This window comes from Tinamus guttatus, unplaced genomic scaffold, assembly GCF_059628265.1.
Source record: "Tinamus guttatus ecotype Peru unplaced genomic scaffold, ASM5962826v1 Tinamus_guttatus_pri_ptg001150l, whole genome shotgun sequence".
NCBI classification, from domain to species: Eukaryota; Metazoa; Chordata; class Aves; order Tinamiformes; family Tinamidae; genus Tinamus; species Tinamus guttatus.
The window spans coordinates 3,278,786-3,293,260 of record NW_028289684.1 but is presented as its reverse complement, the minus strand read 5'-3'; the positions used below and the strand labels follow the sequence as shown (position 1 = coordinate 3,293,260).

The following is a 14,475-nucleotide window of genomic DNA, read 5'->3' as shown; positions in this document are numbered from 1 at the left end:
CTGTAACAGAAAGCAGGAGGACCTGTTGAGTGAACGGTGAACAGACTGAAGAGAGGGGGTGGAGGAGGCTGACTTACTGGATTGAACTCTTGGCCCCGGCCTTGCCTGCGGTGGGCGTTGGAGGCTTGACTGTCACAGGTGTTGTGGTCCTGGCTGCCATTGGCCCTGTGGTCTTGATTGCCTTGGGGGTTGTGGTCTAGGCTCCCGTGGTTGTTGTCTTCTTGACTGCCATGGTGCTTGTGTTCATGGCTGCCATGGGTGTTCTTTTCTTGGCTGCCGTTGGTGGCAATTTCTTGGCTGCCACGGGCGTTCTGGTCCTGGCTGCCATGGGTGTTGCGTTCGTGGCTACCACGGGTGTTGTGTTGGTGGCTGCCACAGGTTTTGTGTTCTTCACTGCCACAGGTGTTGTGGTCTTGGCTGCCATTGGTGCTTTGTTCTTGGCTGCCATGGGTGGTGTTTTCCTGGCTGCCACGGGTGCCATGGTCTTGGCTGCCACAGGTGCCATGGTCTTGGCTGCCACGGGTGTTGCCTGCTTGGCTCCCGTGACACCTCTGCCTATTATCGGAGGCTTGTTGGCACCTTGTCCAGACCTGAATGTGAAGAATGCTCATTTTATGAGTAGGAACAAGCAGTCCTTGACCCTGGAGTTCCCTGCATTGTCATGCTTTCCGAGAAGCCGTTGCCCAAGATGGGGAAGCAGGGAGCAGGAGAGAAGGGCCTCTCTCAGCACTCGGACGGCACTCAGGGACGACTTTCCCACCCGTGCCCAAATCCCGCACCCTGCATCAGCTGCTCAGCACGGACCTGCGCAGTCCTTTCCATGCCACAAGAGCTGGCACACCAGCTCAGCCTTCCCCGCTTCTTCAGGTCATGCCTTCCTGGGAGAAGGGAAACCTCAACCCCCTGCACCACAAAAGATACCTGTGAACCCTGAGGTTTAGGATCGTGTTCCCGCCCTTCTGTTTTCTCAAGCTCTATCTTGAGCGTCGTCAGGTACTGCCTGTACTGGTTGAATTCACGCAGGCTGCAAACAACCTATGGCGAGATGAGGGGAGAAATCACCCAGCACTTGTGCTGCCCGTGTGCAGCCTGCCTTGGCGCGAGGAGCGCTAGCCCAGTGGCAGCTGCTCCCGCACACCCGGGCCCTGCCCGGTGTCAGGGAGTCCGGCTCCCAGCACCCAGTGCGGAGTCGTGCTCCTCGCTGTGCCCCCTGGCCGCGCGCCCGCTGCTGTGGCAGCACCGCACAGCCTGGAAAGAGCAGATGGGAATGCCTAGAGCAAGCTTTGGGCTACTCCTGTCCCCGCAGCAGAGAAAGCAGCACAACAGCCCCGCGCCCTCCACCTGCAAGGACCGGCTGCAGCAAGCGCTCTGGCAACCTCCCCCTCCTGTGGCAACTCTACTTCTCACCCGCATGGACACCCTACTTTGCCATCCTTGGTGATGAAACCTTCTTTCCTCAGCCTACGCAGGTTGTCTTTGCGGTTGTAGTATTTCCGCAAATGGGGGTCATGCAGGCTGTTGTACTCATTCCCCAGCAAGTGACAGTACGGATCTCCAAGATCAAAGTGACCGGCCGGCCGGTGAAGCTGTAAGATACATTGTGCATGGGAAGATCAGGGTAGGGTGGCTGAGGAAAGAGACAAAGACGCTTTGCAGCTTTGTCAGCTCATAGGGTAGCGCTCTCCAGGCTCAGGGATTTAGGGTCATTCCTGGCTCAGCACCTAGCTCGCCCCTAAGCTAGGGGGAATCGTACCCAAAGGAAAGCTTATTCTACTTGGGAGAGTTCAGCCGAGGAGAATCCCCCAGCTCCACAGCTCCCGTCTTGTGGCTGTCTCTAGAGGGATACCTGACACGTTTCCCCAATAGAGAAGCCTTGCCATTTACAGCTGTGCACAGACAGAGCGCAAGAGAAGGGAAAACTCTCCTGGAGAGTCTCCCAGGTTCTGTATGAGCATCGCTGGCCTTGCTGCTAGGACACTGCGCCCTGGCTGCCTTGCTGCCTGCTGCGCGCCGGGCCCCGTGGAACACTTCTCCAGTGCCACACACCAGGCTGCCACTGGCTCTGCAAGCTCATGCGTGGGCAGAGACCCACATTGCAACCTGCTCTCCCAACTCCTGCACACGACCTGGGGCCTCCTCCTGGCAGCTCCTGCCTTCTCTGAGCGCACAGACCATCTGTTCCCTGTCACACTAAGGACTGTAGCTCCCGCTGACACCAGGATATCCCACTGCTTGGATGGAGGAATGTCCCTCTTGCAGTATGCTCAGCGTGTCCAGCAAGAAGAGGAGGAAGAGGGGACTTTCCTGACTCCGTTCAGCTGCTTTTACCTTTACACCCAGCTTGGTCCGGTGGAAGACTGTGCTTGAGCCCGGCTCCACGGGGATCTTGACACCAAGCGGCAAGTTCAGCAGCTCATTAGAATCTCTGAGCTGCTGTCTTCGGCGCCCGGGCTGGAAAGAAAGAGGCGCTCATGGGCTTTTGAAGCGCAGGCTCCACAGCCTTCCTGCACAGCAGCTTCCAGAAGTGCGCCTTGAAAGCCCCAGGCAAGGAGGGTGCCAAGAATGGCCTATTCCTCAAGCACGCTCTGCTCCTCTGGTCACTTGCCTACAACTCCAGCCCCTTTACCAAGCCCTGACGTCCTTGCACAGCACTCTCTGGCCTGCAGAGCTGGACTCCAGCAGCGGCAAAGAGACACAGTTCCCCAAGAGCCTCCTCCGGCCTCCCCCTATGCCTGTCACTCTCCCTCCCCTGTGCACTCCCAATGCCAACAGCAGCCCCACACAGCTGCTGGCTCCCACGCTGAGCCCTCTCTGCAGCCCAGTACACACCTCGGCCCTCTTCTCCTCTGTGCTCGCTAATCCATCTCTGTTTCGGACATCAGCACGGGGAATGTTCTCCATGCTTTGTTCCAAAACTTTTTCCACGAGCTGCGAACTTCGCTGGCTCCAATGGCTCCAGCAGCACCCAGCTCTGCCGGCCGCGGCCGCTCGCCTCATGAGTGACCCCAGCCTCACAATGGCGCATTGTCGCATGGCCGCTTTCGCGCGCCACCGCCCGTCCTGGCAGGCCCCCTGGGGCTGGCCTGCAGCCCGGCCTACCCTCGCCTTGCCGAGGGGCCTTGTCGGCTCTGTGCCGGTCTTCCCCGGGTGGAGGCTTGCGCAGACCTTGGAGGAGAGGCCTTGGAGCTCAGTTTGCACAGACGGCAGATCTTCTTGAGCATTTTTAAAGCTCGCTTTGTACCAAAGATGTACCTCCCTCTGCCTCAGTGATGTGAGGCAGCCATTTGTAATGGGCTGGACTGGACGTGTCCGTCCAGACGAGTGTCATGACCGTGGCTCTTTGGCCCGTCCCTTTCCTCACATGATGTTACCATAGGGAACATGGAAGGAGAGGCTGCTGAAAGACTTCGGCCGCTTAATCCCTTCTAAGCAAGTATTTTGTCAATAATGAGTGCTCTGCACAGGCCTAGATGCTCTCCAGCAAAAAGCAGAGTAACAAGTGAACAACCGTCCTCCCTGCGACACCACAGTGGTAGGATTCTTACGAGAACCACCGAGGATTCCTATGTGTCATATACTGGCAAGCCATTTGTTGGATAAAAGGTGTCATCTGTTGTACGCTGAGCACATGCTATTTGTGATTTGCGTGACCGGAGCAGTCTCTCCATACTGCTGAACTGCAGGCGTAAAGCACCTAGGCTGGGGGGGATTGTTGCCTTCAGTCTGCTGCTCAAGCGTGTACTGGGAAGTACGGCGTCGCCGTGATGTTTGTTACTACTGCTTGTTCCATGCTTTATGTTGCCTGATTCCTCAACACAGTGTGGCCAGGTAATGAAGAGGTCTCTATTTAAATAACTATTTTGGACAAGGTGTCGTTGTACTGTGGCGCTCATAGTGATAGAATCTTAAGGTGCCTTAGGGCAGGCAGAAGCAAAATGGGGCTGACGCAGGCAGTAGACAATGGCATGTAGGCTAAGTCCACCGGCAGCTATGAAAACGCTGATGCTGGGGAATCTCTGGCTCAGGAAGCCCTAAGACCCAGAGTGCCACTACTGCAGCTCGCTTCGAGAGTGACGTGTGTCCCGCCAGCATATATACACGCACATGGAGCTGGGGCTAGAGTGGGGAATGGAATGACCCTTGCGGGAGTTCTCCGTCCACCAAGTCTCTGTGCAGTTGAAATACATATAGGTAGCTCGCTCTGCCGCCAAATCAACGGTGGACATTCGGCTGCTGCCATGGAAATGCTTCAGGTGAACTCTGAAGCAGAGCAGGCTTGCCTCTACTGACACCCTAACGGAGGGATGGGAAGCAAGCGCAGGAGTACATGTGTGAGTGCAAGCGGTGGGAGCAGCCTTGCCTGCCTGGGTTATGGCTAGATAGCCCAGGCCTGCCCCAATGCCCTCGCCCCGAGAAAGGGCGCTCTGGAGCCCTTGCCCCCCGTAGGCTGCTTGAAGAGAAGCTTTGGCTCGTCTGCCTCGCGACCTGGGCACAAGGTCTCGCGCAGCTCTCAAAGCACTTGCCTGTCCCTGTCATGACAAGGTGCAAACCACCAGAGCAGCCCAGGCCTACAAGAACGTCCATGCAGTGCTTGGAAGTAACATTTTTATTCTGTTTCCTGGTAATCCCTCTGTCAGCATTCATGTTGCCCCGGCTTGTCTGTCACCAGCTTTAAATGCATCGGTCTCACCCGGGCTCCGCTCTGGGAAGGGCACTTTGGAGCTGTTGGAGGGACGGGCTGCCTGCAATAGTGCTGCGCAATGGAGGGGAAAGGCTCTCGTGTGCTCCCTGGCCTCGCTTTTGGTTGGATATCCAGCAGTGCAGAAGGAGGTCTTGATGCCGGTGGCGAGGAGAAAGTGAGAGGTTTCTGCATGTCTTTGGGTGTGCTCTGAGCAAGATACTCAGAGCTTTGGTGGATGGATGGGAGCAGATGAGCTGAATGTTTCTCTGCATATTCTGGAGACTCTGCCTCATCCTCTGAAAGCATGGTCATTCCAGGGACCATGATGGGAGGGAGCTTTGTTCTTGGCTGACTGTCCACTAACTTGCCAGGAGCAGTAGTCCTTCCTTCTGGTTTTGGAAAGACCTGTCCCAGATTGCTCCCGTTCTCATCTCTCCAGTTGAGCTCTTTTGCCACCTGCCTTCTGCAAGGCACGTCTCTATCTCGTGCAGGCAGAGGCCGAACATGCAGCTCTTCTAGCCGGTCCACGGGGCCACTCTGCACGGTGCTTTCTTCTGCCGTGTCCTTCAAGGGTCTTGCCTTGGTAAACCTTTCGTTTTTCACCTTCTGCTGCTTCTTCAGGGTTTCCAGAGCCTCGTGGACAAAGTTCTCCGCATACACTTTTAATTCTGAGCGGAGCTGCTGAATTTTGCAAATTGCTTTGGCAATGCTACTGTCCCCTTCAAGTGCGCTCCTGTCTTGGAATATCTCAGCAGCATTTTGGAAGGGTGGCAACACCAGGAGGCTCGTGGCTTCTTGTGCCTGCTCTTCAGAGGCTCCCGACGATCCTTCTTCTTCCCTGACCTGGCTCAAGGAAGGTGCCTGGGGTGGCTGCAGCTGTCTCTGAGAAAGAGTCTTCACGGGCAGCTTCAGGATCTCCAAAAACTTGCAGTGGAAGCGATACTCAAACTGAGACGCTACAAACCGTTTCAAGGTGGCTGCAATGCTCTTAGCAGCATCTCTGGTGATTTTGTCCAAAGAAGGCAGAGAAGCTGCTGCGTCCTGCCTAGGAAAGTCATCTTGCCTCGCTCTGCTTTCACCCAATGTGCCTTCTGGAGTGGCTCCGGCGACAACGCGCTTCTGCCCGCGCCTGGCCAGCAGCGTGGGCTCAGAGGTGTTTGATGTCCTGTATGCCCCTCGCTTCCGCAGGTGATCCGAAAGGCTTGCTGCCATCTCTCTAGCCGCCTGCCACACTTCCTCCCAGAGATCTGGAGGAGGCGTCTCTGAAAGCCCGACCCTTCCTCCAGTATCAAACAACCTTCCGCGGATCATCAGGGGAGCCCTGCTTAAAATGTGGACTGACTGCTCCAGCTCTTTCACCCTCTGCAGCACTTTCTCCACCATGCGCTCTGCCAGCTCCTGCACTTCTGTCAGCCTTTTCCAGTTCAAGGTGGTGCGGGCTTTAGCGGGCCTTTCCTCCTTTGAGCACTTCTGCAACAGAAAGCAGGAGGACCTGTTGAGTGAACGGTGAACAGACTGAAGAGAGGGGGTGGAGGAGGCTGACTTACTGGATTGAACTCTTGGCCCCGGCCTTGCCTGCGGTGGGCGTTGGAGGCTTGACTGTCACAGGTGTTGTGGTCCTGGCTGCCATTGGCCCTGTGGTCTTGATTGCCTTGGGGGTTGTGGTCTAGGCTCCCGTGGTTGTTGTCTTCTTGACTGCCATGGTGCTTGTGTTCATGGCTGCCATGGGTGTTCTTTTCTTGGCTGCCGTTGGTGGTAATTTCTTGGCTGCCACGGGCGTTCTGGTCCTGGCTGCCATGGGTGTTGCGTTCGTGGCTACCACGGGTGTTGTGTTGGTGGCTGCCACAGGTTTTGTGTTCTTCACTGCCACAGGTGTTGTGATCTTGGCTGCCATTGGTGCTTTGTTCTTGGCTGCCATGGGTGGTGTTTTCCTGGCTGCCACGGGTGCCATGGTCTTGGCTGCCACGGGTGCCATGGTCTTGGCTGCCACGGGTCTTGCCTGCTTGGCTCCCGTGACACCTCTGCCTATTATCGGAGGCTTGTTGGCACCTTGTCCAGACCTGAATGTGAAGAATGCTCATTTTATGAGTAGGAACAAGCAGTCCTTGACCCTGGAGTTCCCTGCATTGTCATGCTTTCTGAGAAGCCGTTGCCCAAGATGGGGAAGCAGGGAGCAGGAGAGAAGGGCCTCTCTCAGCACTTGGAGGGCACTCAGGGACGACTTTCCCACCCGTGCCCAAATCCCGCACCCTGCATCAGCTGCTCAGCACGGACCTGCGCAGTCCTTTCCATGCCACAAGAGCTGGCACACCAGCTCAGCCTTCCCCGCTTCTTCAGGTCATGCCTTCCTGGGAGAAGGGAAACCTCAACCCCCTGCACCACAAAAGGTACCTGTGAACCCTGAGGTTTAGGATCGTGTTCCCGCCCTTCTGTTTTCTCAAGCTCTATCTTGAGCGTCGTCAGGTACTGCCTGTACTGGTTGAATTCACGCAGGCTGCAAACAACCTACGGCAAGATGAGGGGAGAAATCACCCAGCACTTGTGCTGCTCATGCGCAGCCTGCCTTGGCGGGAGGAACGCCAGCCCAGTGGCAGCTGCTCCCGCGCGCCCGGGCCCTGTCCGGTGTCAGGGAGTCCGGCTCCCAGCACCCAGTGCGGAGTCGTGCTCCTCGCTGCGTCTCCTGGCCACGTGCCCGCTGCTGTGGCAGCACCGCACAGCCTGGGAAGAGCAGATGGGAATGCCCAGAGCGAGCTTTGGGCTACTCCTGCGCCCGCAGCAGAGAAAGCAGTACAGCAGTCCCGCGCCCTCCACCTGCACTCAGTGGCTGCAGCAAGCACTCTGGCAACCTCCCCCTCCTGTGGCAACTCTACTTCTCACCCGCATGGACACCCTACTTTGCCATCCTTGGTGATGAAACCTTCTTTCCTCAGCCTACGCAGGTTGTCTTTGCGGTTGTAGTATTTCCGCAAATGGGGGTCATGCAGGCTGTTGTACTCATTCCCCAGCAAGTGACAGTACGGATCTCCAAGATCAAAGTGACCGGCCGGCCGGTGAAGCTGTAAGATACATTGTGCATGGGAAGATCAGGGTAGGGTGGCTGAGGAAAGAGACAAAGACGCTTTGCAGCTTTGTCAGCTCATAGGGTAGCGCTCTCCAGGCTCAGGGATTTAGGGTCATTCCTGGCTCAGCACCTAGCTCGCCTCTAAGCTAGGGGGAATCGTACCCAAAGGAAAGCTTATTCTACTCGGGAGAGTTCAGCCGAGGAGAATCCCCCAGCTCCACAGCTCCCGTCTTGTGGCTGTCTCTAGAGGGATACCTGACACGTTTCCCCAATAGAGAAGCCTTGCCATTTACAGCTGTGCACAGACAGAGCGCAAGAGAAGGGAAAACTCTCCTGGAGAGTCTCCCAGGTTCTGTATGAGCATCGCTGGCCTTGCTGCTAGGACACTGCGCCCTGGCTGCCTTGCTGCCTGCTGCGTGCCGGGCCCCGTGGAACACTTCTCCAGTGCCACACACCAGGCTGCCACTGGCTCTGCAAGCTCATGCGTGGGCAGAGACCCACATTGCAACCTGCTCTCCCAACTCCTGCACACGACCTGGGGCCTCCTCCTGGCAGCTCCTGCCTTCTCTGAGCGCACAGACCATCTGTTCCCTGTCACACTAAGGACTGTAGCTCCCGCTGACACCAGGATATCCCACTGCTTGGATGGAGGAATGTCCCTCTTGCAGTATGCTCAGCGTGTCCAGCAAGAAGAGGAGGAAGAGGGGACTTTCCTGACTCCGTTCAGCTGCTTTTACCTTTACACCCAGCTTGGTCCGGTGGAAGACTGTGCTTGAGCCCGGCTCCACGGGGATCTTGACACCAAGCGGCAAGTTCAGCAGCTCATTAGAATCTCTGAGCTGCTGTCTTCGGCGCCCGGGCTGGAAAGAAAGAGGCGCTCATGGGCTTTTGAAGCGCAGGCTCCACAGCCTTCCTGCACAGCAGCTTCCAGAAGTGCGCCTTGAAAGCCCCAGGCAAGGAGGGTGCCAAGAATGGCCTATTCCTCAAGCACGCTCTGCTCCTCTGGTCACTTGCCTACAACTCCAGCCCCTTTACCAAGCCCTGACGTCCTTGCACAGCACTCTCTGGCCTGCAGAGCTGGACTCCAGCAGTGGCAAAGAGACACAGTTCCCCAAGAGCCTCCTCCGGCCTCCCCCTATGCCTGTCACTCTCCCTCCCCTGTGCACTCCCAATGCCAACAGCAGCCCCACACAGCTGCTGGCTCCCACGCTGAGCCCTCTCTGCAGCCCAGTACACACCTCGGCCCTCTTCTCCTCTGTGCTCGCTAATCCATCTCTGTTTCGGACATCAGCACGGGGAATGTTCTCCATGCTTTGTTCCAAAACTTTTTCCACGAGCTGCGAACTTCGCTGGCTCCAATGGCTCCAGCAGCACCCAGCTCTGCCGGCCGCGGCTGCTCGCCTCATGAGTGACCCCAGCCTCACAATGGCGCATTGTCGCATGGCCGCTTTCGCGCGCCACCGCCCGTCCTGGCAGGCCCCCTGGGGCTGGCCTGCAGCCCGGCCTACCCTCGCCTTGCCGAGGGGCCTTGTCGGCTCTGTGCCGGTCTTCCCCGGGTGGAGGCTTGCGCAGACCTTGGAGGAGAGGCCTTGGAGCTCAGTTTGCACAGACGGCAGATCTTCTTGAGCATTTTTAAAGCTCGCTTTGTACCAAAGATGTACCTCCCTCTGCCTCAGTGATGTGAGGCAGCCATTTGTAATGGGCTGGACTGGACGTGTCCGTCCAGACGAGTGTCATGACCGTGGCTCTTTGGCCCGTCCCTTTCCTCACATGATGTTACCATAGGGAACATGGAAGGAGAGGCTGCTGAAAGACTTCGGCCGCTTAATCCCTTCTAAGCAAGTATTTTGTCAATAATGAGTGCTCTGCACAGGCCTAGATGCTCTCCAGCAAAAAGCAGAGTAACAAGTGAACAACCGTCCTCCCTGCGACACCACAGTGGTAGGATTCTTACGAGAACCACCGAGGATTCCTATGTGTCATATACTGGCAAGCCATTTGTTGGATAAAAGGTGTCATCTGTTGTACGCTGAGCACATGCTATTTGTGATTTGCGTGACCGGAGCAGTCTCTCCATACTGCTGAACTGCAGGCGTAAAGCACCTAGGCTGGGGGGGATTGTTGCCTTCAGTCTGCTGCTCAAGCGTGTACTGGGAAGTACGGCGTCGCCGTGATGTTTGTTACTACTGCTTGTTCCATGCTTTATGTTGCCTGATTCCTCAACACAGTGTGGCCAGGTAATGAAGAGGTCTCTATTTAAATAACTATTTTGGACAAGGTGTCGTTGTACTGTGGCGCTCATAGTGATAGAATCTTAAGGTGCCTTAGGGCAGGCAGAAGCAAAATGGGGCTGACGCAGGCAGTAGACAATGGCATGTAGGCTAAGTCCACCGGCAGCTATGAAAACGCTGATGCTGGGGAATCTCTGGCTCAGGAAGCCCTAAGACCCAGAGTGCCACTACTGCAGCTCGCTTCGAGAGTGACGTGTGTCCCGCCAGCATATATACACGCACATGGAGCTGGGGCTAGAGTGGGGAATGGAATGACCCTTGCGGGAGTTCTCCGTCCACCAAGTCTCTGTGCAGTTGAAATACATATAGGTAGCTCGCTCTGCCGCCAAATCAACGGTGGACATTCGGCTGCTGCCATGGAAATGCTTCAGGTGAACTCTGAAGCAGAGCAGGCTTGCCTCTACTGACACCCTAACGGAGGGATGGGAAGCAAGCGCAGGAGTACATGTGTGAGTGCAAGCGGTGGGAGCAGCCTTGCCTGCCTGGGTTATGGCTAGATAGCCCAGGCCTGCCCCAATGCCCTCGCCCCGAGAAAGGGCGCTCTGGAGCCCTTGCCCCCCGTAGGCTGCTTGAAGAGAAGCTTTGGCTCGTCTGCCTCGCGACCTGGGCACAAGGTCTCGCGCAGCTCTCAAAGCACTTGCCTGTCCCTGTCATGACAAGGTGCAAACCACCAGAGCAGCCCAGGCCTACAAGAACGTCCATGCAGTGCTTGGAAGTAACATTTTTATTCTGTTTCCTGGTAATCCCTCTGTCAGCATTCATGTTGCCCCGGCTTGTCTGTCACCAGCTTTAAATGCATCAGTCTCACCCGGGCTCCGCTCTGGGAAGGGCACTTTGGAGCTGTTGGAGGGACGGGCTGCCTGCAATAGTGCTGCGCAATGGAGGGGAAAGGCTCTCGTGTGCTCCCTGGCCTCGCTTTTGGTTGGATATCCAGCAGTGCAGAAGGAGGTCTTGATGCCGGTGGCGAGGAGAAAGTGAGAGGTTTCTGCATGTCTTTGGGTGTGCTCTGAGCAAGATACTCAGAGCTTTGGTGGATGGATGGGAGCAGATGAGCTGAATGTTTCTCTGCATATTCTGGAGACTCTGCCTCATCCTCTGAAAGCATGGTCATTCCAGGGACCATGATGGGAGGGAGCTTTGTTCTTGGCTGACTGTCCACTAACTTGCCAGGAGCAGTAGTCCTTCCTTCTGGTTTTGGAAAGACCTGTCCCAGATTGCTGCCGTTCTCATCTCTCCAGTTGAGCTCTTTTGCCACCTGCCTTCTGCAAGGCACGTCTCTATCTCGTGCAGGCAGAGGCCGAACATGCAGCTCTTCTAGCCGGTCCACGGGGCCACTCTGCACGGTGCTTTCTTCTGCCGTGTCCTTCAAGGGTCTTGCCTTGGTAAACCTTTCGTTTTTCACCTTCTGCTGCTTCTTCAGGGTTTCCAGAGCCTCGTGGACAAAGTTCTCCGCATACACTTTTAATTCTGAGCGGAGCTGCTGAATTTTGCAAATTGCTTTGGCAATGCTACTGTCCCCTTCAAGTGCGCTCCTGTCTTGGAATATCTCAGCAGCATTTTGGAAGGGTGGCAACACCAGGAGGCTCGTGGCTTCTTGTGCCTGCTCTTCAGAGGCTCCCGACGATCCTTCTTCTTCCCTGACCTGGCTCAAGGAAGGTGCCTGGGGTGGCTGCAGCTGTCTCTGAGAAAGAGTCTTCACGGGCAGCTTCAGGATCTCCAAAAACTTGCAGTGGAAGCGATACTCAAACTGAGACGCTACAAACCGTTTCAAGGTGGCTGCAATGCTCTTAGCAGCATCTCTGGTGATTTTGTCCAAAGAAGGCAGAGAAGCTGCTGCGTCCTGCCTAGGAAAGTCATCTTGCCTCGCTCTGCTTTCACCCAATGTGCCTTCTGGAGTGGCTCCGGCGACAACGCGCTTCTGCCCGCGCCTGGCCAGCAGCGTGGGCTCAGAGGTGTTTGATGTCCTGTATGCCCCTCGCTTCCGCAGGTGATCCGAAAGGCTTGCTGCCATCTCTCTAGCCGCCTGCCACACTTCCTCCCAGAGATCTGGAGGAGGCGTCTCTGAAAGCCCGACCCTTCCTCCAGTATCAAACAACCTTCCGCGGATCATCAGGGGAGCCCTGCTTAAAATGTGGACTGACTGCTCCAGCTCTTTCACCCTCTGCAGCACTTTCTCCACCATGCGCTCTGCCAGCTCCTGCACTTCTGTCAGCCTTTTCCAGTTCAAGGTGGTGCGGGCTTTAGCGGGCCTTTCCTCCTTTGAGCACTTCTGCAACAGAAAGCAGGAGGACCTGTTGAGTGAACGGTGAACAGACTGAAGAGAGGGGGTGGAGGAGGCTGACTTACTGGATTGAACTCTTGGCCCCGGCCTTGCCTGCGGTGGGCGTTGGAGGCTTGACTGTCACAGGTGTTGTGGTCCTGGCTGCCATTGGCCCTGTGGTCTTGATTGCCTTGGGGGTTGTGGTCTAGGCTCCCGTGGTTGTTGTCTTCTTGACTGCCATGGTGCTTGTGTTCATGGCTGCCATGGGTGTTCTTTTCTTGGCTGCCGTTGGTGGCAATTTCTTGGCTGCCACGGGCGTTCTGGTCCTGGCTGCCATGGGTGTTGCGTTCGTGGCTACCACGGGTGTTGTGTTGGTGGCTGCCACAGGTTTTGTGTTCTTCACTGCCACAGGTGTTGTGATCTTGGCTGCCATTGGTGCTTTGTTCTTGGCTGCCATGGGTGGTGTTTTCCTGGCTGCCACGGGTGCCATGGTCTTGGCTGCCACGGGTGCCATGGTCTTGGCTGCCACGGGTCTTGCCTGCTTGGCTCCCGTGACACCTCTGCCTATTATCGGAGGCTTGTTGGCACCTTGTCCAGACCTGAATGTGAAGAATGCTCATTTTATGAGTAGGAACAAGCAGTCCTTGACCCTGGAGTTCCCTGCATTGTCATGCTTTCTGAGAAGCCGTTGCCCAAGATGGGGAAGCAGAGAGCAGGAGAGAAGGGCCTCTCTCAGCACTCGGACGGCACTCAGGGACGACTTTCCCACCCGTGCCCAAATCCCGCACCCTGCATCAGCTGCTCAGCACGGACCTGCGCAGTCCTTTCCATGCCACAAGAGCTGGCACACCAGCTCAGCCTTCCCCGCTTCTTCAGGTCATGCCTTCCTGGGAGAAGGGAAACCTCAACCCCCTGCACCACAAAAGGTACCTGTGAACCCTGAGGTTTAGGATCGTGTTCCCGCCCTTCTGTTTTCTCAAGCTCTATCTTGAGCGTCGTCAGGTACTGCCTGTACTGGTTGAATTCACGCAGGCTGCAAACAACCTACGGCAAGATGAGGGGAGAAATCACCCAGCACTTGTGCTGCTCATGCGCAGCCTGCCTTGGCGGGAGGAACGCCAGCCCAGTGGCAGCTGCTCCCGCGCGCCCGGGCCCTGTCCGGTGTCAGGGAGTCCGGCTCCCAGCACCCAGTGCGGAGTCGTGCTCCTCGCTGCGTCTCCTGGCCACGTGCCCGCTGCTGTGGCAGCACCGCACAGCCTGGGAAGAGCAGATGGGAATGCCCAGAGCGAGCTTTGGGCTACTCCTGCGCCCGCAGCAGGGAAAGCAGTACAGCAGTCCCGCGCCCTCCACCTGCACTCAGTGGCTGCAGCAAGCACTCTGGCAACCTCCCCCTCCTGTGGCAACTCTACTTCTCACCCGCATGGACACCCTACTTTGCCATCCTTGGTGATGAAACCTTCTCTCCTCAGCCTACGCAGGTTGTCTTTGCGGTTGTAGTATTTCCGCAAATGGGGGTCATGCAGGCTGTTGTACTCATTCCCCAGCAAGTGACAGTACGGATCTCCAAGATCAAAGTGACCGGCCGGCCGGTGAAGCTGTAAGATACATTGTGCATGGGAAGATCAGGGTAGGGTGGCTGAGGAAAGAGACAAAGACGCTTTGCAGCTTTGTCAGCTCATAGGGTAGCGCTCTCCAGGCTCAGGGATTTAGGGTCATTCCTGGCTCAGCACCTAGCTCGCCCCTAAGCTAGGGGGAATCGTACCCAAAGGAAAGCTTATTCTACTTGGGAGAGTTCAGCCGAGGAGAATCCCCCAGCTCCACAGCTCCTGTCTTGTGGCTGTCTCTAGAGGGATACCTGACACGTTTCCCCAATAGAGAAGCCTTGCCATTTACAACTGTGCACAGACAGAGCGCAAGAGAAGGGAAAACTCTCCTGGAGAGTCTCCCAGGTTCTGTATGAGCATCGCTGGCCTTGCTGCTAGGACACTGCGCCCTGGCTGCCTTGCTGCCTGCTGCGCGCCGGGCCCCGTGGAACACTTCTCCAGTGCCACACACCAGGCTGCCACTGGCTCTGCAAGCTCATGCGTGGGCAGAGACCCACATTGCAACCTGCTCTCCCAACTCCTGCATACGACCTGGGGCCTCCTCCTGGCAGCTCCTGCCTTCTCTGAGCGCACAGACC

The 14,475-nt window shown here is 56.7% G+C and overlaps 1 protein-coding gene across 1 annotated transcript in view; it reads right to left on the bottom strand.

Moving 5' to 3' along the window:
• Nucleotides 1–14,475, bottom strand: part of LOC148590698 (uncharacterized) — a 42,827-nt gene that overhangs the window by 18,482 nt on the left and 9,870 nt on the right. The window contains exons 6-15 of the mRNA XM_088538723.1: nt 13,727–13,888; nt 13,215–13,337; nt 10,842–10,853; nt 8,480–8,563; nt 7,576–7,737; nt 7,064–7,186; nt 4,691–4,702; nt 2,329–2,412; nt 1,425–1,586; nt 901–1,035 (exon numbers count right to left, since the gene is read on the bottom strand). Of these exons, the coding sequence (XP_088394849.1) occupies nt 901–1,035; nt 1,425–1,586; nt 2,329–2,412; nt 4,691–4,702; nt 7,064–7,186; nt 7,576–7,737; nt 8,480–8,563; nt 10,842–10,853; nt 13,215–13,337; nt 13,727–13,888 (1,059 nt within the window). The remainder of the gene's footprint in view (nt 1–900; nt 1,036–1,424; nt 1,587–2,328; nt 2,413–4,690; nt 4,703–7,063; nt 7,187–7,575; nt 7,738–8,479; nt 8,564–10,841; nt 10,854–13,214; nt 13,338–13,726; nt 13,889–14,475) is intronic.